At 38.8% G+C, this 24505-nt stretch overlaps 5 protein-coding genes across 7 annotated transcripts; 4 read left to right on the top strand and 1 right to left on the bottom strand.

Annotated features, from left to right (window-relative positions):
• Nucleotides 1–385: 385 nt before the first annotated feature.
• Nucleotides 386–4465, bottom strand: LOC131300942 (uncharacterized). Of its 2 annotated transcripts, none has more exons than XM_058327008.1 (4): nucleotides 3927–4465; nucleotides 2341–2752; nucleotides 1375–1447; nucleotides 386–874 (listed from the first exon to the last, which is right to left on the bottom strand). In XM_058327008.1, the coding sequence occupies exons 1-4, from the start codon at nucleotides 4249–4251 to the stop codon at nucleotides 686–688; spliced, it is 999 nt and encodes a 332-aa protein (XP_058182991.1). In that variant the 5' UTR covers nucleotides 4252–4465; the 3' UTR covers nucleotides 386–685. The 2 variants fall into 2 exon arrangements, with proteins under 2 accessions (XP_058182991.1, XP_058182989.1); XM_058327006.1 differs by having other exon boundaries at nucleotides 386–877; nucleotides 3927–4463.
• Nucleotides 4466–8010: 3545 nt separating this feature from the next.
• Nucleotides 8011–13790, top strand: LOC131300941 (ribosome biogenesis protein NOP53). 2 transcript variants are annotated; one of them, XM_058327004.1, is made up of 13 exons: nucleotides 8011–8081; nucleotides 8125–8308; nucleotides 9876–10048; nucleotides 10143–10191; nucleotides 10284–10309; nucleotides 10528–10608; nucleotides 10696–10806; nucleotides 10946–11037; nucleotides 11597–11716; nucleotides 11796–11918; nucleotides 12262–12328; nucleotides 12429–12508; nucleotides 13340–13790. In XM_058327004.1, the coding sequence occupies exons 2-13, from the start codon at nucleotides 8140–8142 to the stop codon at nucleotides 13344–13346; spliced, it is 1098 nt and encodes a 365-aa protein (XP_058182987.1). In that variant the 5' UTR covers nucleotides 8011–8081; nucleotides 8125–8139; the 3' UTR covers nucleotides 13347–13790. The 2 variants fall into 2 exon arrangements, with proteins under 2 accessions (XP_058182987.1, XP_058182988.1); XM_058327005.1 differs by having other exon boundaries at nucleotides 8019–8308; nucleotides 10146–10191.
• Nucleotides 13791–14460: 670 nt separating this feature from the next.
• LOC131299867 (uncharacterized) lies at nucleotides 14461–15318 on the top strand. The gene has a single exon (XM_058325440.1). The coding sequence runs from the start codon at nucleotides 14461–14463 to the stop codon at nucleotides 15316–15318; it is 858 nt and encodes a 285-aa protein (XP_058181423.1).
• Nucleotides 15319–15917: 599 nt separating this feature from the next.
• LOC131300938 (amino acid transporter AVT6C-like) lies at nucleotides 15918–19492 on the top strand. Its single transcript, XM_058327001.1, has 5 exons — nucleotides 15918–16366; nucleotides 17135–17287; nucleotides 17876–18076; nucleotides 18497–18962; nucleotides 19234–19492. The coding sequence occupies exons 1-5, from the start codon at nucleotides 15979–15981 to the stop codon at nucleotides 19355–19357; spliced, it is 1332 nt and encodes a 443-aa protein (XP_058182984.1). The 5' UTR covers nucleotides 15918–15978; the 3' UTR covers nucleotides 19358–19492.
• A 1248-nt stretch (nucleotides 19493–20740) lies between these two features.
• On the top strand, nucleotides 20741–24402 carry LOC131300944 (uncharacterized). Its single transcript, XM_058327011.1, has 6 exons — nucleotides 20741–20880; nucleotides 21009–21075; nucleotides 22091–22198; nucleotides 22276–22374; nucleotides 23399–23524; nucleotides 24146–24402. Exons 1-6 carry the CDS (start codon nucleotides 20851–20853, stop codon nucleotides 24280–24282), a joined length of 567 nt encoding a protein of 188 aa, XP_058182994.1. The 5' UTR covers nucleotides 20741–20850; the 3' UTR covers nucleotides 24283–24402.
• Nucleotides 24403–24505: the final 103 nt, after the last annotated feature.

The following is a 24505-nucleotide window of genomic DNA, read 5'->3' as shown; positions in this document are numbered from 1 at the left end:
GATTAGTGTGTCGGGATCAATATACGTGCACCGACTAATCTCCGGGGACCAATTTCACGGTTCCCCAGTGAAAGGCCAGATTAAAGCCAAGATAGAGCTCCGTATGTATTGGTCTCATAAGAATTGATAGCACTTCAGAGATTCAAACCTACAATGGAAGCAAAACCCCCAAGCATTGACCACCAAACCAGTACCACGGGAATTAGTTAAAGAACATGTGTCTCATTACTATTTCGGACCACAACCTTATTTCAAATTTATTGGGCAGGGGAAAAAAGTCTCTGATAGTAAATCTCTATTGAAGGTACCATATTCTTGTGAGTCATCTGGAATTAATAGAAGTACTGCGGAGTACTTGTTTAGAAACCTAATTACAACAAACTCATGACAAAGCACATGGCAATCTGCAACTTCCAGTGTCAATACAAAGAACTGTAATACATCATTCATATTTGCATTTGTAGTAGTTCGGTCCGTAAAAAAACTAGCAAGTAAAGTTAGATCCTACGGCTGGCACGTGGCGACACTGTTATCTAAGAAAGATCAATTTATTACGTTACCTGAGGCTCAAAACAGAAACTTGGGAAAAGAATGACAGACAACGTACATTGCTATGGCTGGTGGCAGGTGGAGAATATGTAAACGTAAGCTTGAAGCTATACAGAGAAAGTCTTTCAGTAATCGGTTAGGGCGCCCCGACTTCATCGTGATTGTAACACTTTTTCTCGCTTTCGTGATCCAACTCACTCTCTGATACCTCCTCTTCTGCCAGTTCAAAATCATCGACGTCTTTAAAGTAAGCTCTCTGTAGCTCAACGAATTCTTGCGGCAAGTCATGTGTTGAAACATCTCGCTCTTCCAATAAGCAGCGCCTCTTCTGAGGGGAAAAAAACACATTGCAGGACAATAAGAGAAACCCAAACAGAAAACTACCGAGGCAGGATTGGGCAAAGGAACCACAAACAACAGCAGAAATTATAAGTAGTATCACATTGGCCATTTCCAGCATTCCAAAATCAGTTTCTCAACAGACAAATTACTCAATTTTAAAGTTTCTTGACGCTTGAGCTTTCTAACCAGTTAAAATGCTAAGCCTGCCGTCTAGGAAGCATGCCATTGTGACACAAAACAATCCAGATACTTTAAAAAAAAAAAGTGCCAGTGCAGTCCTCTGATATAGACTGAATATCATGGGTCAGAACACAGAATTATATATCACACACAACACTTTTAGAATAGAGAAATGAAGATTAGAAAGCAAAGGAACGGGGGAAGAAAAGAGAGAATGAGCGAGGAATAAATCAAACCGAACAAATAAACGCAGAACAGATCAAAATAGAAAAAAATATAATGCGACTAGACAATTTAGCAAACCTTCTTATTATTTGGAGGAGGAACTGTGCGCGATTTGGATAGACCAACATCTCCAACTCCATTGAATTCAGTCCTATTTGGAAGAGGAGGAACATACAAGAGAGCATCAGATGCATTTACACGGTAAGATCTTAATTATTTACACACAACCCAGAAAAAGCAAGCCACATATAAACCAGAACAAAACAAAACAAAAAAAATCAACATTCATGCATCATTTGACCACTTCAAACTAGTGTGGGCAGAGGGAATAAGACTTCAAGCTTAAAGATCTTTATTCTCTGTTTCCAACAGTTTAGAATACAAACAATCATACAATCTTTCGGCCTTCTGGAAGTGATTACACAACATTAGACTTGATGAAAGTAAGAGTGAAGGTTCTTAAAAGAAACTGAAATGAAGAAACAACGCAGCGGTCTTTTGACCACAGCACTTCAAAACATTAAAAAGTAACAAGGTCTTAAGCCTTCAACTGATAAACTGTAGCAGAAACCGATAATGTGCTCAGGCATTGCAGCAAAAGGGACTACTCGTCAATAAAACCATGTAACTGTTTTGCAAACCTCCTAATAAAATCCAGTACCATTGCTGGTTCATTTGTGAAGATCTGAAGATTGCATTCAACCTGATAAGATAGCTAGCTCAACTTGGAAAGTTTAGCTGAATCCGAAAGGTAAACATCACAAAGCATCATCAAATCAAACAACCTTATTTTTACATCACAAAGCATCATGAAATCAAACAACCCTATTTTATCAAAATGTAGAATGAGAAATCCAAGAGTGGAGAACAACTCTACAACATGTCATATTACGTCGTCCCTTATCCTCGTATGAAACAAAAATTCACAAATATAACCCATAACAATAAGCCAAACAATAAGCCAAACAATAAGAATATCATACTAGGGCCAGAGTTCCACACGTGGAGAGAGAGAGAGAGAGAGAGAGAGAGAGAGAGAGTTACCATATCTTCTTGGTCCTCGGCAGGGGAGGACAACTAAAAGGCATGTCAAAAGCCTTGCTTTTATTCCTTGTATTCACCAAAGAAGGGAAAGCAATAGGCACAGAAACAGCCTTCCCATTATCCTTCGATTTTCCAAGATGGGAGAAAGACACAGCAATTGCTTTCCCTTTATCCCTTCTTTTATCCACCAAAGAACAATCGAAAGGCACAGCAACTTCCTTCCTTTTATCCTTTGTTTTCTGCAGTAGAGGGGAAAAAGGCATGGCATCTGAATTCTCACTATCCTTTGTTTTCCTGACAGAGGAGTAAGTAAGAGGCCCATCCACTGCCTTTCCCTTGTCCTTCGTTTTATCCGCAGTCTCTCTTCGTTTGTAAACTTTGATGGACTCAAATACCTCTTCACTTTTGTTGCCTTCGGAAAACAAAACATACCACTAACATCAGTCCCTTGCCCTTTTTTTGTTGAAAACTACAATTTGTAACAGCGAGGGAAACTCAACAATGAGAGAGGAAGGAGCTAAGGATACGTATTTCATTCTCTTGCTGCTGATTTCAAAGACTAATCTCTATCTTATACACAATCATCCCTATCTAACTGACTGTACATGTGGGATACCTAACTTTTAACTACTGAATCAAAGTCAAACTACTTGTGAGGTTATAAGTCATAACCTAGCTCACTAACCACCATGATTAACAACTGAAACATCTTCAATGTGTCAGAAACAAAAAGATTAACATCATATATCAACTGGCAGACATTGTATTCTACTCCTCTACTTTAGCAATTTGCACTTTTACAGCATTTAACCAAACTTGTCAATCGCTCTGTTACCAACGGCTACATTGCAGTAAGATATACGTTGATAATCAGCACAAAATCACTAAGTGCACACCATTTTCAGCTACAAAACCCGCTGTGAAAAGTACACAACAAATGCCCCCACCACAACGGTTCGCAGATAATTCAACAAAAGATCATACCACATCCTCCACAAAACCCCCATAACTTCTCTCACCAATCCAAAATTCGTAATAATCATCGCATAACCACAGACTCCAGTAACTAAGATTTTTACTAATGTACACCCATCAAAATTCCACTAAAATGGTCTGGACCTTAGCCACATAATCCTTTAAAATGGTTTGCGCTCGCGCTCTCAATCCTCGCGCTCACGAACTCTTTTTTTTTTGCAAGACGCTTCAGGAGGTTTTGAAAGACATTTTTGCACTCGCACACCCACACCCGCCCTCGCATTATATGAGTTACGTCTGGACCATTCCCCACCCAACCTCATGACTTTCTCATGGTACAGGCTACAGCAGTGTGTACCATAGATTTCTCGACAATTCTTCCCTATTTCAAAATAAGCAACACGAATTTCATTTCAAGTAACACCCGTGTAGTGATAATGGGTACCAATGGTTGCTCCAAAACCCTCCACTACTCCAAAGCGTGAAACGAATTCAAGCCAAAGCAACACTCGTGAATCTCCAATTCTAACTAATTATATAACGTTTCAGACAACTAGCAGGTAACCGTTAAAATTGTACAGTATATGTTTAGAGAGAGAGAGAGAGATTACCGGAATCGGCAACGGAAGCGCGAGTGGGGGTTTTGGCAATTTGGGCAGAATTGGGGTTGTAACTGGATGATCCGATGCTGGTGTCAGATTTGGAGGGGTTAGTGTCCGGTTTGGTTTTGGAGGAACTGTAGGGTTTCGAATTGGCATTTGGATTGGGTTTTGGTTTCTGAACTGGGTTCGGGAACGGGGGTGGGGCGGCGAGGGAGGAAGAGAGCTTGCGAAGGACGGAGGAGGTGGGAATCACGACGTTGGTACTGTCGGACAAGGGTTTTCTTCTTCTGTTTGATGAGGTCAGTTGGCCGCTTCTCTCTGATTCAGCTTCCATTGCTTCCCATGTCAGAACACTCTTTTCAAGCCGTATATATATACCCAATGGGGAGGGAGAGAGGTGTGCTGTGGAAGAATTTAGTTTCTATGGCGGCAAAATTTGCAGCAATTGAAAAGCTAGAGAGAGAGAGAGAGAGAGAGAGAGAGAGAGACGCGAGATCGAGAGAAAATTCGAGATCGGTTCTTGCTCGAGAGAGGTCTGGACTCGGGGGGAAAACAATGAAAAAGCCCAATCGATGTACTCCGATAAGCCCATTCAATACCTGGTTTGGCCCACTGGCCTGAAAAGTACTCCATCCGTCTCATAAAATTAGTCTCCTACGAAATTATGTAAAAAAATTTAATTTAAAAATAATGTATTTACTAAAATAATTTTTTGATTTTCTTGCACCGTTTAAAAAATCTCATTAAAATCTATCAAATAAGATCCATATTACACAAAAAATTATTCCGACAAAACACTTTATTTTTAAGCTTGAAAATTACACATAATTTCGTAGGGGATTGAATAATTTTACGGGACGGGAGGAGTAGTAATAAAGTTGAAACTAGTCTACTGGACAATTGCTCTCCCTAAACGTGGTCGCGAACCATGTTTTAGCAAATTTCTAGGATTAAAGGTGAGTTTAGAGAAGCTTTTTAGAAACTTTTTTTTTCCCATTATTTATTTGAATTTTTCAAAATTTTCCTATATTTTTTATACTTTTTTATTTATTTCTTTGAAAATGAAAAATGTAATGTAAAAATTATACCTCAATTTCGTAAGAATTGAGTCTGAACTCACCCTTAGGGGCCGTCGCTTTGCTAAATAAGTCAAGTGACTTATTTTTTTGTCCTTATACAAATTTTTTTCCCATTTGTTAGTTTTTCGTCAATTTTTTTAGAAATTATTGCATCATCATAACGAAAGAAATTTAAAAAGTAAAAAATTACAATCGAAACCTAATTTTTTTGAATAAAGACAAAAATAAGCCAATAAGCCAATTTTTTCGTCTTTATTAAAAAAAATGAATTTCGATCGTAATTTTTTACTTTTTAGATTCCTCTTGTCATGAAAAAACAATAATCCCCAAAAAACTAACAAATACGAAATTTTTTTGAATAAGGACAAAAAAATAGGGAAATGATAATGCCAAAATCGTTTTTGTTAGTACCAAAACTCTAGTGAACAAAAGACTTGTACCATTTGCAATGTACAAGACTTTTATGCACGGGAGTTTTGGCATTAGCAAAAACAATTTTGGCATTATCACTACCTAAAAAATAAGCGAAGTGACTTACTTACCCGAACGATCCCTTAGTCAAGTATGATCATGGACAATAATAAATGTGTTTGCATCTTCCAAGTGGTCAAGTACCATCCGCTGCGGATGTACCTTCCAATGTACCGAAAGTAAAATAAGATAGTATATATTGAATTCGAGATGTGAGAAAGTGAAAGATATATTGAAAGCACTTGAATTAGGTGAACACCCAAATCTCCTCACTTTCAATATTTTAGGTATAAAGCACCTGAAGTGGCATTTCTTTTCAAAAAAAAAAAACAAACAAAATAGGAGTAAAGAGGAGAGGCTGACAGGAGTGTGCATAAAAACAGGCAAAGAGAAGCCACTGGTTTTCACTTTCACCTCCAATACATCAGTTTCAATCAGACTTTCAGTGGTCCGAGAAAAATAAAAAGAGATCAAAACCAATGGGCTTAGCTCACCAAACAAAACGAAAAGCATGTCCCCAACGTCCAAATACCACCATTCAACTCTCCTCCTCCTATATATTCACCTCTCCTCCAATTGCCTTCCACTTGCAGCACTCTTTTCAATCTTCTTCTTCCCAAGTAGTACAGAAAAAAATGGAGTCCTTGCAATCTTGGGTTTCAGAGCATAAGCTTACTAGCATTGGTCAGTGCTAATCTTCTCTAAGCTGTTAATAACGTGAAAGTCTCTTATGTAACGAGTACCAGATGAATAAAATGATACTGTAATGATTTCAATATATTACGATGACATTATTGGGTCTTTTATGTAGGAACACTCTGGGCATCGGGTATCGGAGCATCGCTGGCCTATTCAAGAGGAAATGCTCCCCTTAAACCAAGTCTTAGGCTCATTCATGCAAGGTACGTACATAAACTTGCATTTTCTCTTTCTTTAATTACTAACTTAGCATATTTGTTTATTTAACAAATAGCAGATTGGTTTCCTTCCCCACAGGATGCATGCACAGGCATTGACACTGGCGGTGTTGTCCGGCGCGGCGGTTTTCCATTACTATGAGAAGAAGCACGGTGGCAAACAGGGAGAAAAACGTAATTAACCCGCACGGACTCATTTGAGTTTCGATGATGAGCTTTGGGGGATAATTACCATTACGTTTCACCATGGAGCAGAGCAAAAATTAACCTATGTTTTCCCAGTCCTTATAAATACTCTACTTTTGCATTTTTTGTAGCAGTCAGTGCAGTAGTACTGTTCATGTTTGTAAATGGTACTATCCTACTGAGTTTCAATGTAAAGAGATTGCGTGTCTGCTTATTAATTACTCCAAGCTAGCTAACACAATCAGTAAGAAACAAATACGCCACGGACTAAAAAAAAACAAGTTTGCTTATTTTGAGTTTTATTAAGCAATAGAGTAAACGAGGAATCTGAACGAGACAAGTCATTGCACATTAGTCCCATTTGCAAAGCCGGATTAGCTTTTTGTTGGGATTAAATGAGAAACGCAGATAGGAGGAGCATATTGTAAAAGGGAAGATTAATTATGTAGAGAATATCAGTAGTATTTTATAATTGTTCAGTTGGTAGTTTGTACAAGGGGTGAATAAAACTAGGTGAATTGATAATAAAACAGGAATGACTTCGGTGTTTTCGGCCATTTTGGGGACACCGTAACTTTTGACATAACAAAATCATTATTAGTATAATCAAAACCCATTACAAGCATAACGAAACCATAACAAGGCATAACTTATTTGTTATGCCTTAGTTAGGTTTGGTTATGTCTTGGTTGATTTTTTGGATATTCCTTATCTGGATTTTGTTATGCTTGTAATGGATTTTAGTTATGCTCATAATGGTGAAGTTTTGTCAAAAATTACGATGTTTTCAAAATGACCGAGGTGTAATGGATTTTAGTTATGCTCATAATGGTGAAGTTATGTAAAAAATTACGATGTTTTCAAAATGACCGAGGACGCCATAGCATCATTCAAAACGTAGTAACAATTAACTACTTTGTTTGCCCTTGAAAATCCATTTTAATACCCTGCTTTGAAGGTGGGGAGGAACAATGGAGTAATTGGGGAGGGGAAATAATTATGGAGAAGGCTTGGGGATGCCGATAAAATATAGTACGGCTACAAAGGTACTACTATTTAGTCCTTGAAATTTAGTAATTCGGGTTTGTGTGACTACCAAATATGGGATCATCTAGTCTTGGCTTAAGGCTCTTTTCAGCCTAATTTTTTGGAGACTTTATGATACTGTCTTCTTTTGTTGTTTTCACTTAATTTTTATAGATTGTGCTATGATTTTTAAATCACATCGTTCAGGGTAAGAGGAATTGAAAATATATAAAAAAATATAGATCAAAGTTTTTAAAAATTAATATGAAAATAATGAAACAACGAAAAAGACCCAAATTGCCAAAAAGTTGTCAAAAAGAGAGGGGACGAAGTGGAAAATATTCATAGTTGAGGTGCTTACCGTAATTTGAACAACAAGCAAAGAGACACGGAAAAACCGAACGAACGTCCTTCGTTAGGGTTCTCTTTGCGCCTCTTCTTTGGCGGCAGTAGCCTCAAACAAACGAACAAATAACTGGGCGGAGAGAGAGAGAGAGAGAGAGAGAGAGAGAGAGAGAGAGAGAGAGAGAGAGAGAGAGAGAGATGGGGAAGAAGGCTAAGGGCTCGAGGAAAGGGAAGAAGGCGTGGAGGGCTAACATAAGCACAGAGGACATAGACGACTACTTCGAGAAGTCCACCAAAGACGCCCTCTCCGGTGGCCCCCTCACCGAACTCCCCAGCGAATCCCTTTTCTACGTCGACAAATCGAGTGGTACTGCTATTCCTCTTTCTCATTTCTCAAGCTCTATTATTCCCCCATTGGTTGGTTAGAAAATGCAAATAATTCAAAAAAACTGAGCTGCCAATTTGGGGGCACTAAGCTCAACTGAAGATGTTGTTATCGTGTATTCCTTGTTAATCGACGGAAGGTGTTTTAAGCGTGAATAGAGGTGTCAAACGGGCCATGCGATCGTGCCAACTGTGCTTCTGTGACTTGCGCCCCTCTCCCACCGAGTTTCGCAGGAACAAAAAAAAATGAAAAAATTGTGGACAACTAACAACTTAAGTAGTATTTGTTAAGTCGTGCCCGTGCCCGTGCCCTTGCCCTGTCATGCTGGTCTAGAACCGTGCCCGGCCCACTCCCGCCCTGCCCACTCCCGCCCTGCCCACTCCCATGCCATGCCGGTCTAAAACCGTGCCGTGCCCGGTCCACCCCTCCTAAAACCGTGCCCATGCCATGCCTTGCCACATTTAATCGTGTCGCGCTGTGCCCGTGTCAGCTCGGCCTGTTTGACACCTCTAAGCGTGATCATGATTTTCTTGATTTGGGTTGGAATTTTGGTAGTCGGTTGCAAATTCGAGTTCGGTTTTATGCATAGTTGAAGTAGCCCAGTAGTGTGTTGCTTGAATGGTAATGTACTTGCTTGAAGAGAGTTGCATTGTTGATTCATTCTTTAGGTTAATGCACTTGGGTATGAGGCTGTGAGCTGATAAACGACTATGAATTGTTTTCTTTGATGTAAAATCCTAAAAACTATCACTGAAGACACCGGGTGTCACATATCCTTTGATGCCCTTATCTTTCTCATTAAGTGGGTTTATCTACACTCCAACTAGTTTGATGAAAGTAGCTTATTTGTTATAGAAGTTTATTATATTGGTGAGAAGCTGCCGCTTTGGTGATCAAATGTATTGTCGATGGATTTTAACGAAAGTTGGTGTCTATGAAATAAGGTCTGGAACCCAAAAAGAATACTGAGCGCCAAAATAACCAACGAGTCTAAAGATTCCATCGAAACCCTTATGAGCATATATGTTGACTCATGCAGACTTCTCGATAAGGTAGTCATTTGATGAAAGTTTAGGTGTGAGATGGGAGAATGTGGCTGCCAAGCAAGTTAAGGTTCTACTGTGAAGGAAAACTCTTGTTTAGGTTTGAAAACAATTGGAAGATAGGATGAGTTTTTGGAAAATTTAGTGTGGGTATGCATTCTTCATTGCCAGATGAACTTTTTAATTTTGACTACAGATTGTCATTCCCAAGCGCTCATTTGGCCATGTTCAGCGACAGTTGAATTGGCTTCCCTATGTGATAAACATACACTCAACTGGATCATCTTCCAAATGTCAGTCATTCGTTGTGGACAGGCTTTGGCCCACAATGTGCTGATGACAACATGGCTTTGGCAGCTGCGAGCTGACCAAGCCTATTTATAAAATTATTTTAGGAAATAGAAGTGCACATTGGGTTCCCTTTAAGATTTTGTCCCACTCTGTCTGAGTCAATTATTCTCTTGAGAAATGGTAGACTCTTAACTTTTCTTTTTATTGTGATTCAGATCTTTCGGTCAAGCGGAAGATTGAAAAGCACAGAGAAAAAGTACTCCGCTGTGACAGTTTGTTACAAAGGAACTCCTTTGTTAAACCAGTACCATCTTCAACACAGAAGAAATCTAAGAAAAGTCGTAAAGAAGCTCCGGCAGCAAAAGATGCAGTTCAAGGTCTTCTCAAGGTGAGAAAAGGTTTGAGGACTTGTTTGCAAGCGAACATAGATATGGATCCAATAGTATTGTGCTGATGTTATATTTTGTTTTGGAATCTCTCAGGAGGATGGTGTCTCAGATTCTGGCATGGTTGACATATGGGGTGATGAAGGTTTCTCCTCATTTGTTGCAGTTATTATGTTCAATCCAGCTTTCATAATGAGATGTCACTCGTTGAATACTGTGTCCTTGTCATTTTTGCAGGTGAACACACTGGAAAATTTAAAAAGGTAAAGCCATAGTACTTAAGTTATTATGTGGCGGTAGTAGTCAAGGAACTGTCTCTTTATTTTATTTATAGTTTTCCCCAGGTTCTTTTCCAAATAGATACTGAGGCAACGCTCCATGGTTTTTAATATGGCATTTTGTTTTGCGGGTTGTGCTTCTTTTGGCTTTTTCCCCCTCTGGTTGCTACGGTGTAACTTATGATATTGACCATTTATGACAGAAATCCAAGCCTTCAATCATCCCTGCTGTAGAAGTTGAGCCTCCTGGATGCTCATTCAATCCTGCATTTGAGAGTCATCAGGTTACCACTTGGAGACATGATAACTTGTTTTTTTTTTTTTTTGGTGTGATTCAACTGTACATTATATTCATTCTTTGGTCTATCCAGGATTCGTTAGCTTGTGCTGTTGCAGATGAAATGCAGAAAATTTATCGGCATGAGTTGGGTCCTCAGCCAATTCCATTTATGGTTCCTGGTGAAGTTGTTGACGAGGAAGATGTGAGTATCTCATTTACATAAAGTTCAGCTTGGATTTACTTTGGTATACCATTCTATCCAGATTATATATAAGCATAACTTAGTACTGTGGTGTATAATTCGATCCAAAGTACATAAGTTTTGAGAAAAACTATGTCAGGCATATTTTCTTGAGGCGGACAATGGGAGTGATGATGATCAGCAAAACATTGAAAACAAAGATGAAAACGGAGATAATGTACATGAGAAAAGGTCTGCAACTTTTCATGTTTTACTGCCATTCAATAAGTTTCTTATTAATCTTCCACTTGATTATTTATCATATTGAACTTGCATCTTGAGATTTGATTCTCTCATGGGTTATTGGGAACCTTTTAGTGTGATTATGGAGTCCGAAAATCAATTGGGTGTGCCTTTTTCGCACTTTTATTTGTATTTTTACATGGTGAAAGATATTTTTTTAGTGGAATGAGAAGCTCTGCTTCGTAGTTATGTTTAATGACGTCAGACACATATAGAAGGACCCGGATGTTTTAGTTACATTGATGTACAATTGTGATCAATGATATTGAGTTTGACTGGCCTGGACACTTGAGTTATCAAAAATAAAAAATAAAAATATTGAGTTTGACTACTCAAACAATTGCCCAAGGCAATCAGCCATGTATAAGTTGCAAAGGTTTACCTGTGCCAGACCAGGATATTGGCTTAATTCTCTTTCCTAAGGCAGGCTGCTATGGTGTTTCAATTTTCTTGAATTCTTTGCATGGGAGATTTCAGATTAATAGTTATTGAACGGTACAATCTGCAGGCCCTCGATAACCAAGAAGGTTACACGAGTTGAGCTGAACAAAAGAGCCAGACGCAAGGAAAAACTGAGAACAGAAGCAGAAGCAAAGAAAGTGGAGCAATTCTCCAAGGAAATTGACTCGTAGGCCGTCTTCATTGTCTCTACAATTACTTTCGCGCACAAGTAATGTTTCTACTGATGTTTATTCATGTGACTACAGTTTGCCAGATATAATCCAAGAAATTGCCAAAGATGATGAAGAGAAGCAGAGAAGACATCTCCGTCGCATAGTTGCCAAACAAGAAAGATTGAAATCCCGTCCACCACGCTTGGGAAGACACAAGTATGGCACTTTTCTAAACTAAGATACATTAACTCACCAAAAGCCGTTGTGTGAATGATTTATGAATGCTAGAAAACTAATTACACGTGTTACTTACTCATTTTGTTTTCTGTTTTTATATGGTGGTCTAGTCCCTTCTTTTGAATGACATTAACTTTTAACTTCACATTTTAATTCCACATACTGAACCAAAACTTTTGGTAAAGACCATGTTTGAGTGGAGTGGATGAAAGTATTTGGGAAGGACAAGAACCGTCTTTAGTTTTTGTTTCAGTATGGATTTGCCAGTTTCTACTAGGATACATAATTGGATCGACGGTTGACTAGTGTCCATACTTTTCAGATTCGAGCCTGCTCCTGTTCAGGTCCTACTATCTGAAGAAATTACGGGTTCCCTCCGGAAGCTGAAGGTTTTCCTTTTCGTTCATTCCTGATTTATTCTCTGAGCAACAACCAAGTTTGGTTTTTAGTCTAAATTTCATTACTGATATGGTTATTTTTTGCATGAAGGGTTGTTCTACCCTCGCTAGGGATCGTTTTAAGAGCTTGGAGAAAAGAGGATTGGTCGTTCCATCCGCTAAGAGTGGCAGGTTTGTTGAGTTTTCCTATATAAGAAAAAAGCTACTATTTGGATGTTTGTCTATCATATAGAAAGTTGTTTGGGGGTGAGTTGATTGAGTATGAAATTTGAGTCATCAAGTTGTGCATCTTATTACTGCGGGGCTGTCGTTGCATTTTGGACAGCTAGAAGCACCCAAACACTACCATATACTTCAAAAGAATCATTTTGATAGGATGTGTTTTTCCCAAAATAAATAAAACAAATAGTTTATTATCGGTTATGAAAGATTGTCCTAAGGGATTCTGATTCATCTATGCGCGGATGACCAATACTATCCTCTTGATTCTCTTGGTAGATTTCCTTCCACCCTGTAACAAGAATTCTCCTCCACCCTTCAAAAATATAGTTCTTTGCCATTTTTTTAATAGAGAGCACTGTTGGCACTCACCTACTCAGAGTTCCTAGTCAGCACTTTCCAATATTTCATTATCCGTTCTATGCATTATTTAGCACAAGCACTTACATAAATGTGCGGGACCAAACACACTGACGGCGTAGTGAGTGTGAGCCCCACACATTTGTGTGTTTGTGTAAGTGTCAGTATGTATTATTTTTGTGTAAGTCACGGTATGTATTATTGTGTAAGATTAACGTTTGTTTCAGTTGCTACTTGCTATATGGTTGCAATGGTTTGTATGTCCTTGTTTAAGAGTCATTAAAATCCCTGTCACGCCGACAAAGTAAAAACAAAAGCAAATACGACTGAACAATTTACTACTATGTCACTTGCATGCAAGCGCAAAGTTGTGTGGATTTACCTGGGTCAGTAGTGGCTTATCATGGGTGTATACTTTGCCAGGAAGTAGGACGTGGATCCAGATCCAGAAATCGCCTGGACTTCCTTACCCGTCGGTGACCTGATTCAGGGTTTTGCTTCAAGCACAACAGTAGTAGAAGTTTGAGACCTGAATAGCTGCTCAGTTTAAACATGAGCTTGCTCCTGATGCTGAAGAGTTGTATTTCTTTTTGGTTAATTATTTTCAGTCGTCTTGATATTGCAATTTTGCCAAATCTGAGAGGTGGGTAACGGATAATCCACATATTTTAGCTTGTAATGTGGCTTTGCTCACTCGGGTTTCCATAACCACCCCCTCTTTCCCGGCACGGTTTCCTATAGTTTTACTCTACACTTATTACTCTGATCTTTCTATCTTATTTTCTGCTGTGTGTAAAATCTCGAGGAAACTTGACATTTTTTATGGCCCGAAGATGAATGGGAATGACATTATTGCTTCTTTGGGACAGAAAAACTACGCCACTGTGTAGACGAGTATGGTTGTAAAGTAATAATGGGGTCCAAGTCCCAAGTTGTGATAAGGCGATTAATAACTTATTTTGTCTCACTGTCTTAACATAACCCCGCATGTCCACATAATGGATCGGCTTGACACCTCCAACTGCTTCCCATATGGCCCTACACCAATCAATACCACACTTGTGATAAGGCGATTTGTATTTTGTTGCACATTGCAGTTATAGGGTCCGATCTCTGCTATTCCAAAAACTTTGTGCCTGTGTGTTGAGCGGTTTTTCGGTTGTTAGATTGTGTAATGTTTTTATGTAATAAATTCAACGGCCAGAAATCTCTCGGCACATAGACACATGGGTTTTTGGAACAGAGGACCTTGCCTCCTGTTAGAGCTGAATAAAATTGACTAAATTATTATAGCTACACGAATGATTGCCAAAAAAAATTTGAATATGTTCTGAAGTCCTTAAATCTATATATAGAGATAAGTCTCGATGCAAACAATGAATTAAAATTCCAGTAGTAAAAGTCACAGAATTTCATCCTAATTACAAGTAGTTTCCAATATCATGGACTATTTTTTTTCAATTTTTGTACCCCATTAAATTGTGCTTATATTGTGTGCTATAGGTATTACCGTATTGAAGTAAGTCCATTTATTGGTGCCAAAAATGGCATCACCAAAGTCATTTCTTGGCAATCTGTTCAAGAGGAGATGTTCAGTAGACAATCTGTGTCCCATCTGCGAGAAGGAAGTAGAAACTACGGAACATTTGTTTTTTTTGTGTCCATGGGCCAAAATGGTATGGTTTGGGTGCAACATTAAACCGCTGGGGGATTTGGGTGGTAATGGCTCTGTGATCAAATGGGTAGCTGATATGATGGAAAACTTGACAGTAAAGGAGGTAATTAATCTCATGGGCAGAGTGGCTCTAATAGCGTGGAACATATGGAAGTCAAGGAATGATTTTGTCTTTAACAAAACGAAGGTTAACCCACAGCATACAATAACATCATTTCTCCATGCTGAGATGGAGTTTTTAAAAGCTTTTGAGATTCCTAAAGTCCAGATGGATAACCCACCTAATCAGGAGGATTTATCCACCTGGAGGGCTCCGGACAAGGGCAGATTTAAAGCAAATTGTGACGCAGCCATTCCTGCCTCCGGGCTTAGGAGTATCGCTGCTGTTGTGCTTCGAAATTGGAAAGGAAAGATTGTGGATGGCCTTGCAAAGTCGGTTCATGTTAGGACCAGTCTCGGAGGGGAGCTCCATGCCATTAGAGCTGCCTGCGAGATGCTGATCAGTTTGGACCTAAAGGAAGTGGAGGTGGAGTCCGATAGCCAGCAGGCAATCCATCTAAGTGTGTCGGAATTAGTGCCTCCTTGGGATGTCAAAACTTTGGTGATGGACATTAGACATTTTGCAAAGGAAGGAAATCTTCTTTTCAAGTGGGTTCGAAGGGTCGCAAACAGAATGGCACATAAAGTTGCTTTTTTAGCTTCAAGAAACTCTCTTCCATGTAATTAGATTGTTAATCCTCTCACTTCTCTTGTACCAGTTTTGGAAAAGGATGTTATTGAAAGCCCTTAAGGCGTGTTTTGCGGATCACAAAAAAAAAAAAAAAAATTCATTTCTTGGCTTGTAAAAGTGTTATGAATCTGCAAAATAGCAATATCGTTGGGCTGGTTTGGTATATAATTTCTGCACAATCTGAAATTCAAACCGTTGAATTAAACAAGATTAGCAATTGCCAAGTTCGATGCAAGTCTGACACCAAAAATGACATTATCAAAATTTGTCGTTGAATTTGATTTTGCTAATATTGACCTCAAATTTTTGTTACGACATGAGATTTGGATCAAAGAGATCTCGAAAATGTAGCGATCCAAAAAAAATTTACTCAAAAATATCTAAAAAAATTAAATTAACGATTGAGATTCACTCTGATATATAAAATTCATACATCGAAGTGAATTTGAACCATTTGTTTATCTTTTCAGGACATCTACGATTTTTTTTTTCCCTGTATATCCTATAAAATTGCTTCGAGAGATTTTTGCTTTTCTATACTCGCTATAGAGTCTTGGAAGTTGGACCCCACCGACAGAGTATAAAATTTTTGCCGGAAAAATCGGTGGACAAAACCAACAAAACAAAAACAAACACAGAAATCTCCAACAGAAAAGGATGAGACCTGAAAACCCAGACTCCGCCGGAGCCACCGCACCGCTTCTACCCAAATTCCACTCACCGGAAAGCCCATCTCCACGATGCCTCACCTCAATTTCCGGCGCCGTATTCAACGTCTCCACAAGCATGGTCGGCGCCGGAATCATGTCGATTCCGGCCACGTTTAAGGTGCTGGGCGTAATCCCTGGCTTCATCCTGATACTGATTGTGGCTTTATCGGTGGAGGTGACGGTGGAGTTCCTCTTGCGTTACACGAATTCCGGTAAATCGGTTACTTACGGCGGTCTCATGGCGGAGTCGTTTGGGAAATTTGGGTCGGTTGCGCTTCAAGTTTGTGTGATGGTAACCAACCTTGGTGCGCTCATCATTTACTTGATTATAATTGGTAAGGTGTAAATGCAACTTGGTTTCTTGGGTATTGGATTTTTCGCTTTCCAATTATGGGTTTTGAGCAATACTATAGTACCCTTACAATGTATGAGTACCATATTTTGGGTACCCGTACCATTTGATGTGTCACTATTGTATTGGTAGAATATGCTCAACTACGTGACAAATGAGGACATTCTATCAATACAGTGGTGAGACCTCACACGGAACCCAAAATGTGTTAATCAGTAACTTTTGTTTTATGAGTTAAAGTCACCTAAGGGCTAAGACTGACAATAATACCTGTTACCACTACTGATATGTCATGTTAGACACTGAGGCTGTGTTTGGATCATGTACGTGAGACGGAATTGTAGTGGCAAATGAGAAAGTAACTTTTAATGAAGTGATAATTGCTTCTTTGATTTTGCTATCTGTTTTATAGTCACGAGTTTGAGATTTTCCTGTTCTTCATGCTGCTGAATGACGTGATTTGCATCATTAGATACATAACTTGAGTTGCCTAGCAAGACCAAAATCTAGGCATTTGCTTGAAGAGTACCCTGCTCCAATCCACAGTTTGAACATCCATAGATTTCAGTAGTTGAACTCACTGATTTGACATACCTTTTCATGTGATGAATCATTCAACTTGCCACCCCTGCCCCATTAGATATGTTTGGTTGAGTGAAGACAGGTTTTCCAGGGCAGCAAATGATAATAATCTAATTGGAATGTGGTGTATGACATACTGACAGTCATTTTCTTTGATATTGTTTGCTAGGGGATGTCCTTTCTGGAAATCAATCTGAAGGAACATTGCATTTGGGGGTTCTACAAGGATGGTTTGGCATCCAATGGTGGAACTCACGCGCATGTGCACTCCTTTTCGTCGTGCTCTTCATTATGCTTCCATTCCTCTTATTACGTAGCATAGGTTAGTTGAGTCAATAAGTGTGTACATGGTTCCAAATTAATTACTTCTTCTACGTTGTGATGTCAATATCTTTTATGCTTTTGTAAACCTTTGACATCTTGAACCAATGAAAAGCTACATTTTTAGTTGTGATTTGTGTGTATAACAATATTGAAATGTGAATTTATTGACGTTTTGTTCTTATAACCTCATGGCAGCCCGTTTATGCAAGTTAACGAAAAGTTTGTGATTTGTTAAGTGGTTAATATGAAGAAAGGATATGGCAATGGGGAGTCTGCTCCCTCAAAAACTACAGTCCTGTTCGGTTATCATTTGAATTTCCAGTTTTTCATACAACAATCTTTCTTGAGCGATATAGTTTTGAAAAGTTTTAAGTAATCTTTTTTTTTTTTTTTCCCTATAGAAAAGTTGGTTTTGTTTTTCTAATAAAATTCTCCAAGAAAATCTTGTGAATCTTGTTCACCAAACAAGTTTTGGTTTTTATTTTGTATCTTTTTTTATTACTATTTTGAAGCCTGTTTGTTTCCATTTAAAAAATGTGTTGCTTTCCCCCATTTTGATAACTCTTTTACTGCTTGGTTATTGCAGAATCCCTAAAACATGCTTCAGGAGTTTCCATTCTCTTAGCTGTTATGTTTGTCGCCATATGCTCGGCCATGGCAATTCATGCAATGTGGGAGGGGAAAACACAAAGATTAAGATTGGTACCAGACTTTGCCAGAGTGTCCTTATTTGATCTTTTCACTACTCTTCCAGTATTTGCCACTGGCTTTGCATGCCATATAAGTGGTAAGCATCATATGGTTTCGGCTGCCAAAAAAAAAGGGGAAAGCCGCATTGATTTCTACAGTTTCCTTTTGTACGTAAACAGTGTTTGGTTTTGTTAGCCCTGAATAATACTGAACTTAAGGCCGACATGTTCACCTGATCAGTATTATGGAAAATGGTTGACATAAACCCAAGCACGTATAAATTATAATCTGGCTAACCTAGCAGCCAGTATTGTACTCTTCTTCATTCAAAGATACAGTTAAAACTGTTAAGAACTAGAGAATTGGATGCAGTCATTTTGCCAGATACATACATCTGTATGTACTATCTCGTGCTTTCTTATTGTGGTTGTTTTATTCAATGAGCTATAATATGTGTGTGTGTGTGTGTGTGTGTAGAGTTTCTTACACATTGTGAGTAATTTACACATGTGTGCAGTTCATCCGGTGAGAGCAGAGCTTGCTAGGCCTTCTGATATGAGTTCAGCAGTCAGGATTTCTCTAGTACTGTGCGTGGTCATCTACTTTGCTGTTGGCTTCTTCGGATACCTTCTGTTTGGCGACTCAATCATGGCGGATATGCTAGTCAACTTCGATCAAAATTCCGATTCAGCAATCGGTTCGTTACTCAATGACACTGTTCGGTTGAGCTATGCAATCCACCTGATGATGGTTTTCCCTGTCGTGAACTTCTCCCTCAGAGTCAACGTAGACGAACTTTTCTTCCCAAGGAAACCTGTTTTGGCCACAGACACCTTCAGATTTGTATCTCTTACCTGTGTTCTTCTTGCATTCGTATACTTAGTGGCGATAGTTATTCCCAACATATGGTATTTCTTTCAGTTTATGGGAACCACCACAGTAATGTGCCTCATGTTCATATTCCCAAGCGCGATAATTCTAAGGTACAGCTTAAACTTCTCTCACTTTGGTTCTGTGTAAGCTAAGGCTTTGTTCAGAACTCGTAGAAGGGAAAGAAAGGAAAGAGAATAGGAGGGAAACGACTTTCTATCTGATTTCTGTTGGGTACCATTATCTTCTTTACCTTCCCATATTAGGAACCAGATATAAAGATGCCCTAAATTTCCTTTCTTTCCTTTCTATTCTCTTCTCTTTCCTCAAGTTCCAAACACACTCTTGATTATCCCTTGTAACGCCTTACTGAAATTTTGACAGAGACGTTCATGGTATATCGACAAGGATGGACAAGATCTTGGCGGTTTTGGTAATCATATTGGCCGTCGGGACGAGCTTGATCGCTATTTCCTATAATGTGTACAGTTCAGTTAGCAAGAAGTGATTGTTTCTTTTTTCTTGGTCAGTTCATTTTACATCTAGGGGTAGTAGTCTCCCTAAACCTGCGTCTGGCCAAGACACTGTAACTTGTAACATTGCTACCTTTCTTGATGGGTTTGCTCGGGATTATGATCGTCAAGATTCTTTTAATACGTGACAAAAGAAAGTTTTAAAAAATTAAACGAAGTTCACAAAACACAACAACAACAAAAACCTCAAGATGAAACCCTATCTCTAACCGTAGAAACAATGGATTTCACAACCAGCTCCGGACTGCTGCATTTCTGAAAGAAGATCCGAGCATTCCTCTCGAGCCAAATGTGATAGAGAGCTGCAGCAAGAGACAACTTGCGCACAACAGAACTGAAGCCCTTAATCTTGCAATGCTTGACAGCCCAAGCTAGTTCTTAATCCACACATTTAGGACTACTAAGAATCAAATTCCTGTTCAACAAATCAGACCGGATTCGGTTTGGCCATATTTCAGTTGTCGTGAATGTTGTGCATTTGAGAAGCTGAAATAATAATAAAAAAGAATGTCCATGACAAAACACAAATATATATGTAACATAAAAAGAATTGTCTTGCGTAATTTTGTCTATCATGAACTTTTTCAGGTTCAGTATATATTTTTATGTTTATCTAATTTATCTCTTTTTAAAAAAAAATCGAAAAACAAAATAATTTGATAAAAAATTAGGGAAAAAAATTGTTGGACTGTGACACAAAAACTCGAAAGGAAAAGAACAAGAAACAGAATGGAATAATAGTTAGTAGTCCGTACTTAAAAAAGAAAAATTATTCAGTACTTTTGGGGCATCACATCAAGCTTCCATCGCCACAAGTTTATCACGGTGCCGCTATGACTAAGTCACTTGTGAAATCTCATTTGAATGTGTGATGGTAGAAGCCTCTACCACGTAGAGGTGTTTTGGAGCACTAAATAATCACTCTCTCGTACTCAAGTCACATAATCCTCCCATAAGACTTTCCACTTTCACCCCTTCGCTCGAAGTTTTAGTAATTTGAGATATTTTTAAAAAATACTTTTACAATTTTGCTCCCGCTCACATGCGTGCACATGTGAACTAAGTCTGTACAAGAGCTCCGTTCCACTAAAGTTCTTAGTTTTAACTATAGTAAGAAAGGTTATTCTCTCACTATACATCGCCTTTAATTAAGAAAATAAGTACTTATTTCTCTTAACGGAACCGCTTTACGAGACAGGTCATTCTCTTACAATATATTATATTTAATTCAAAAAATAAGTACTCATTTCTCTTAGCGGAATGGGGCCTCACGATCTCCAGAAAAACCAGGCCTCGTAGCGGGCCTAGCCCATGCACAGGCCCAGGCCCAGGCCCAGGCCCAGGCCCAACTCTGTATTTGTCTCCTCCGACGGAGAAGGAAAGAACAAACCTTTGCAGAACAGCAGCAAACCATAGCAAATCCTACTGGGCGCTGGCCAGAGCTCGAAACTCTTCCTCTCATCGCACCATGCGCACGTTAGCCGCCCGGTTGAGCTCCGTATGGAGAGTTCTTCGCTTCTTATCATTTTCTTCTGCCCGATTTCGTTTTACCCCTAATCTCCTCTGTTAACGGCTTGTGTGATTAGATTCGTCTGATTATTATTCTTAATTGTTGGCAATGTCCAGTATTTGTGCAGAAGAAAAATTGGGAATGTGCAATCTCGCAATTTCTCTTCAACACCCCTTGGGAAAGGTTAGTGATTTACTCTTTTGATAATTACTGTATTTATCTACCCTTTTGTCCGTTTTGTAATTCACAGTTGGTAATGTTGCGGCGGTACCCGAGTCCTACAATGCGCAAGCGTGAACGTGAAAGCGTTTTTTTTTTAAAATATTGTAGTACTGAAGTTTGGGAGATCAGGATTGAGAGCTGGAGCGAGACGCCCTATTGAAGATTCTGTGACGTAGGGTGGTATTTCATCTTAAGGGCTTGTTTGGGCTCCCCTCTGCGGGAGCTAAATTTGTTGCATTTTCTCTGTTTTCTTTTACTTTACATTACAAAGTTATAGTCCACTGGAAACAAATTGTAGACTTGAGAAAAGAGCAGATTGTTTGAACATCTGTTTAGTAAACGCGGAGGCATATATGTTTGAAGAAACTATGAAGAGATCAGGGAATGGGAATGGCACAAATATGAACATAAACCAGTGAAAGGGCATTAAGGTGAGGAAAAAGAGAGAGGAGATAGTTCAAAGCAAAATGGGTAGTGAAATCGTCAGTTCAATGTTAAAAGGGAGAGGGACAGTTGGTTAAGCAATACCTTTACCTAGTATAAGACTCTCTCATTCTCATGCTTAATTCACCAGTTACAAGACCCAGACATCCATGTATGAGAAATCAATATCAGCGTGCTTTAAGTTTTGAGCTAAATGTCAAACTCTTTCCCTAGACAAAGTAGCTGAAACTATGAACAAAATACCAAACATGTCTAAGTTTTAGCCCATGGCTCTGACTCTTTCCTACAAGAAGTACCTCATTCAAAATAGCCAAGCGGTTTAAGGTTGTCATTGGCACCAACCGGCGGACAAGGATTGCTCCAGGAAAATACTTTAGATGGTGAAAATATCCGATACAAAGTAGTTTTATTTTTCAAATAAATGATTTTCACGTCCTACGTTTCGTGGCTACATCACTCCTCAAAAATAAGGTACTCATTCTTTAATACAAATGCCTAATAACAACTTTTCTGTTTGCTAAATGGTTTTTAGATGAACGCACCCTTGAAGAGGAGGCTGATAGGAAAATAGGATGGTTCTTGAAACTGATATTTGTTGGAACTGCAACAGCTGTGGCTTACAATTTCTTTCCGTACATGGGTATGCCTCCTGGTTTTATGTCGTTGGTATCACTGCTTACATCACTTGATAATAGCTCTGTAAAACTGACTTTACAGGAGATACTTTGTTACAACAATCTGTCTCACTTTTGCATGTCAAGGATCCCTTGTTTAAAAGAATGGGAGCATCTAGATTGTCCCGTTTTGCAATAGATGGTAAGTCTCCCTTTTGTTTCTCCTCAAGTGAGTAATACTTATGATTATTGCACATTGTGGTTAACTTCATCTATATGGTTTTGTAACAAAGCACTTGGTAATGCCATTATCTTCACCTCTACTTCAAGTTCATGACAGGAAAATAAAGCCAGGCACACCTTGAGCTATTTTTCCTCCCTTGTGGAAACTGTATATGTTTTTGTCTATTTCCTTTCCGTTCATTATGTTGTTGTTGAAAGGATGTTATGCACTTAGATAAACTAGTGGTTTGGAGAACCTACCCAAAAAAAGGAGATTTGAAGACTAAAGAGACCCAGCTAGGTTGTTGGTCCATGAGATTCCTTGCATTCACTTTTCTCACTACTCTGAATGCGAGTTTTTGATAGTTGTTTGAACAATGTTAAATAAAATGAATTCTCACACTGTGGTAAACAAAGTGCTTTGCAGATGACCCAGAAATGTTTTAAGAAGTTATTTTTTGTCTATGTAACTGTCTCTGCTGTTGTCTTTTCTCCAACTTTTGGATCTCTCTCACTGTGGTAAACAAAGTGCTTTGCAGATGACCCAGAAATGTTTTAAGAAGTTATTTTTTGTCTATGTAACTGTCTCTGCTGTTGTCTTTTCTCCAACTTTTGGATCTCTCTCACTGTGGTAAACAAAGTGCTTTGCAGATGACCCAGAAATGTTTTAAGAAGTTATTTTTTGTCTATGTAACTGTCTCTGCTGTTGTCTTTTCTCCAACTTTTGGATCTCTCTCACTGTGGTTAACAAAGTGCTTTGCAGATGACCCAGAAATGTTTTAAGAAGTTATTTTTTGTCTATGTAACTGTCTCTGCTGTTGTCTTTTCTCCAACTTTTGGATCTCTCTCTCTCTCTCTCTCTCTCTCTCTCTCTCTCTCCTGGTTTTCAAACTTAACCTATGGAGCCGTAGCCAAGTAAATTGGGGGCATTGCAAAAGAGTGAAGTTTATGGACTGTTTTCTCTCTAGATCTTAATATGCAGTTTGTATTGTTCTGATTCACAGATGAAAGAAGAAAGAAGATAGTGGAGATGGGTGGGGCTGAAGAGCTTCTGAATATGCTAGGGGCTGCTAAAGATGACCAAACACGGAAAGAAGCTTTGAAGGCTCTTGTCGCCCTCTCGCCTTCAGGTGAGCCTTTGCTCTTGGTTGCTGGTTTCTCTATTTTGATGAAGTTCAAACCAGTTCTGGAACATAGTTTCAACGCTTTAAATTGAGTCCTCCCCTTTCATGTGCGAAATATGGAACAGTTAGTGCTTCGTGAGTATAGCTTCTTTTGGAGGTCCTATGCACGGTGTTGAATTTCCGAAACAAGCCAACTCTTGGAGGAGTGATGGAAGCTATGGAGGGTGTTTTTCAAAGCTTTTTGGGGGGAATCTTCTGCTTTTACCTGTATGGAAAGTTGTGTCAATGTGTTTGTTACAACTTCTGCTTCTACACCAAAAACAGCTTTAAACCTTGCTTAAAAAGCCGATTTTTGAGAAGTTACCATTTTGATGCTTTTGGATTCTGCTTTTTTAATAACCTGCTTCACCATAATCTAAGTTTTGACAAACAACACCCTCACATGTCTCCCCAGAGTGAATAACTATCGAATACGGTCCCAAACTGGACAATTTGTTCCTTTCGTTCCATTTCATCTTATGAAAATCCATCACACTAGCAAACTTGTGCTGGAGGAGTCTCTCTGGAGCTTATTTTTTTGCTGGGAAGATAGGGTGATATACTGATATTGGTCCTCTCTTTTTTCAGATGAAGCAGCTGGATTCCTACAGCGTGCTGGAGCGATCTCAGTTATTAGGGATACCCCAGATTCCACCGAGGATGCAGAAATTGAGAAATATAAGTTGAGCTTGCTGAAGAGATTCCAGAATTTGAGATTTGATTAATTTTGAGATGTCATAGAAGTAGACTTGATCTAACTTTGGTCAAATCCAAAGCCCCCCTGTTGTGTGGATGGAAGGTGTATTGTAACTTTTTGTTTCAATGTGAAATTAAATTTACGGATAGTCTACGGAGTTGATCTAATCTGAAATTTCGATCTGAAGTTTTTAAAAAATGAAGTTTAGGATTGTCTCAACTGAATTTTTTCAACATCAGTCTATATATTTC

This window comes from Rhododendron vialii, chromosome 9a, assembly GCF_030253575.1.
Source record: "Rhododendron vialii isolate Sample 1 chromosome 9a, ASM3025357v1".
NCBI classification, from domain to species: domain Eukaryota; kingdom Viridiplantae; phylum Streptophyta; class Magnoliopsida; order Ericales; family Ericaceae; genus Rhododendron; species Rhododendron vialii.
The sequence above is the reverse complement of the archived record's forward strand: the minus strand, read 5'-3'. Positions and strand labels throughout refer to the sequence as shown.

Excerpts from the sequence above, each read along its gene's own strand:
- LOC131300944 (XM_058327011.1), top strand. The coding sequence starts at position 20,851 with ATGCGCACGTTAGCCGCCCGGTTGAGCTCC. Across the intron at positions 20,881-21,008 it reads TAGCCGCCCGGTTGAGCTCC|TATTTGTGCAGAAGAAAAAT; the intron begins GTATGGAGAGTT and ends GGCAATGTCCAG. Across the intron at positions 21,076-22,090 it reads TTCAACACCCCTTGGGAAAG|ATGAACGCACCCTTGAAGAG; the intron begins GTTAGTGATTTA and ends AATGGTTTTTAG.
- LOC131300941 (XM_058327004.1), top strand. The coding sequence starts at position 8,140 with ATGGGGAAGAAGGCTAAGGGCTCGAGGAAAGGGAAGAAGGCGTGGAGG. Across the intron at positions 10,310-10,527 it reads ACACTGGAAAATTTAAAAAG|AAATCCAAGCCTTCAATCAT; the intron begins GTAAAGCCATAG and ends CATTTATGACAG. Across the intron at positions 11,038-11,596 it reads GATAATGTACATGAGAAAAG|GCCCTCGATAACCAAGAAGG; the intron begins GTCTGCAACTTT and ends TACAATCTGCAG.
- LOC131299867 (XM_058325440.1), top strand. The coding sequence starts at position 14,461 with ATGGCATCACCAAAGTCATTTCTTGGCAATCTGTTCAAGAGGAGATGT.
- LOC131300942 (XM_058327006.1), bottom strand. The coding sequence starts at position 4,251 with ATGGAAGCTGAATCAGAGAGAAGCGGCCAACTGACCTCATCAAACAGA. Across the intron at positions 1,448-2,340 it reads CCGAGGACCAAGAAGATATG|GACTGAATTCAATGGAGTTG; the intron begins GTAACTCTCTCT and ends TCTTCCAAATAG. Across the intron at positions 878-1,374 it reads CTCCTCCAAATAATAAGAAG|AAGAGGCGCTGCTTATTGGA; the intron begins GTTTGCTAAATT and ends TTTTCCCCTCAG.
- LOC131300938 (XM_058327001.1), top strand. The coding sequence starts at position 15,979 with ATGAGACCTGAAAACCCAGACTCCGCCGGAGCCACCGCACCGCTTCTA. Across the intron at positions 17,288-17,875 it reads CCTCTTATTACGTAGCATAG|AATCCCTAAAACATGCTTCA; the intron begins GTTAGTTGAGTC and ends TGGTTATTGCAG. Across the intron at positions 18,963-19,233 it reads CCAAGCGCGATAATTCTAAG|AGACGTTCATGGTATATCGA; the intron begins GTACAGCTTAAA and ends AAATTTTGACAG.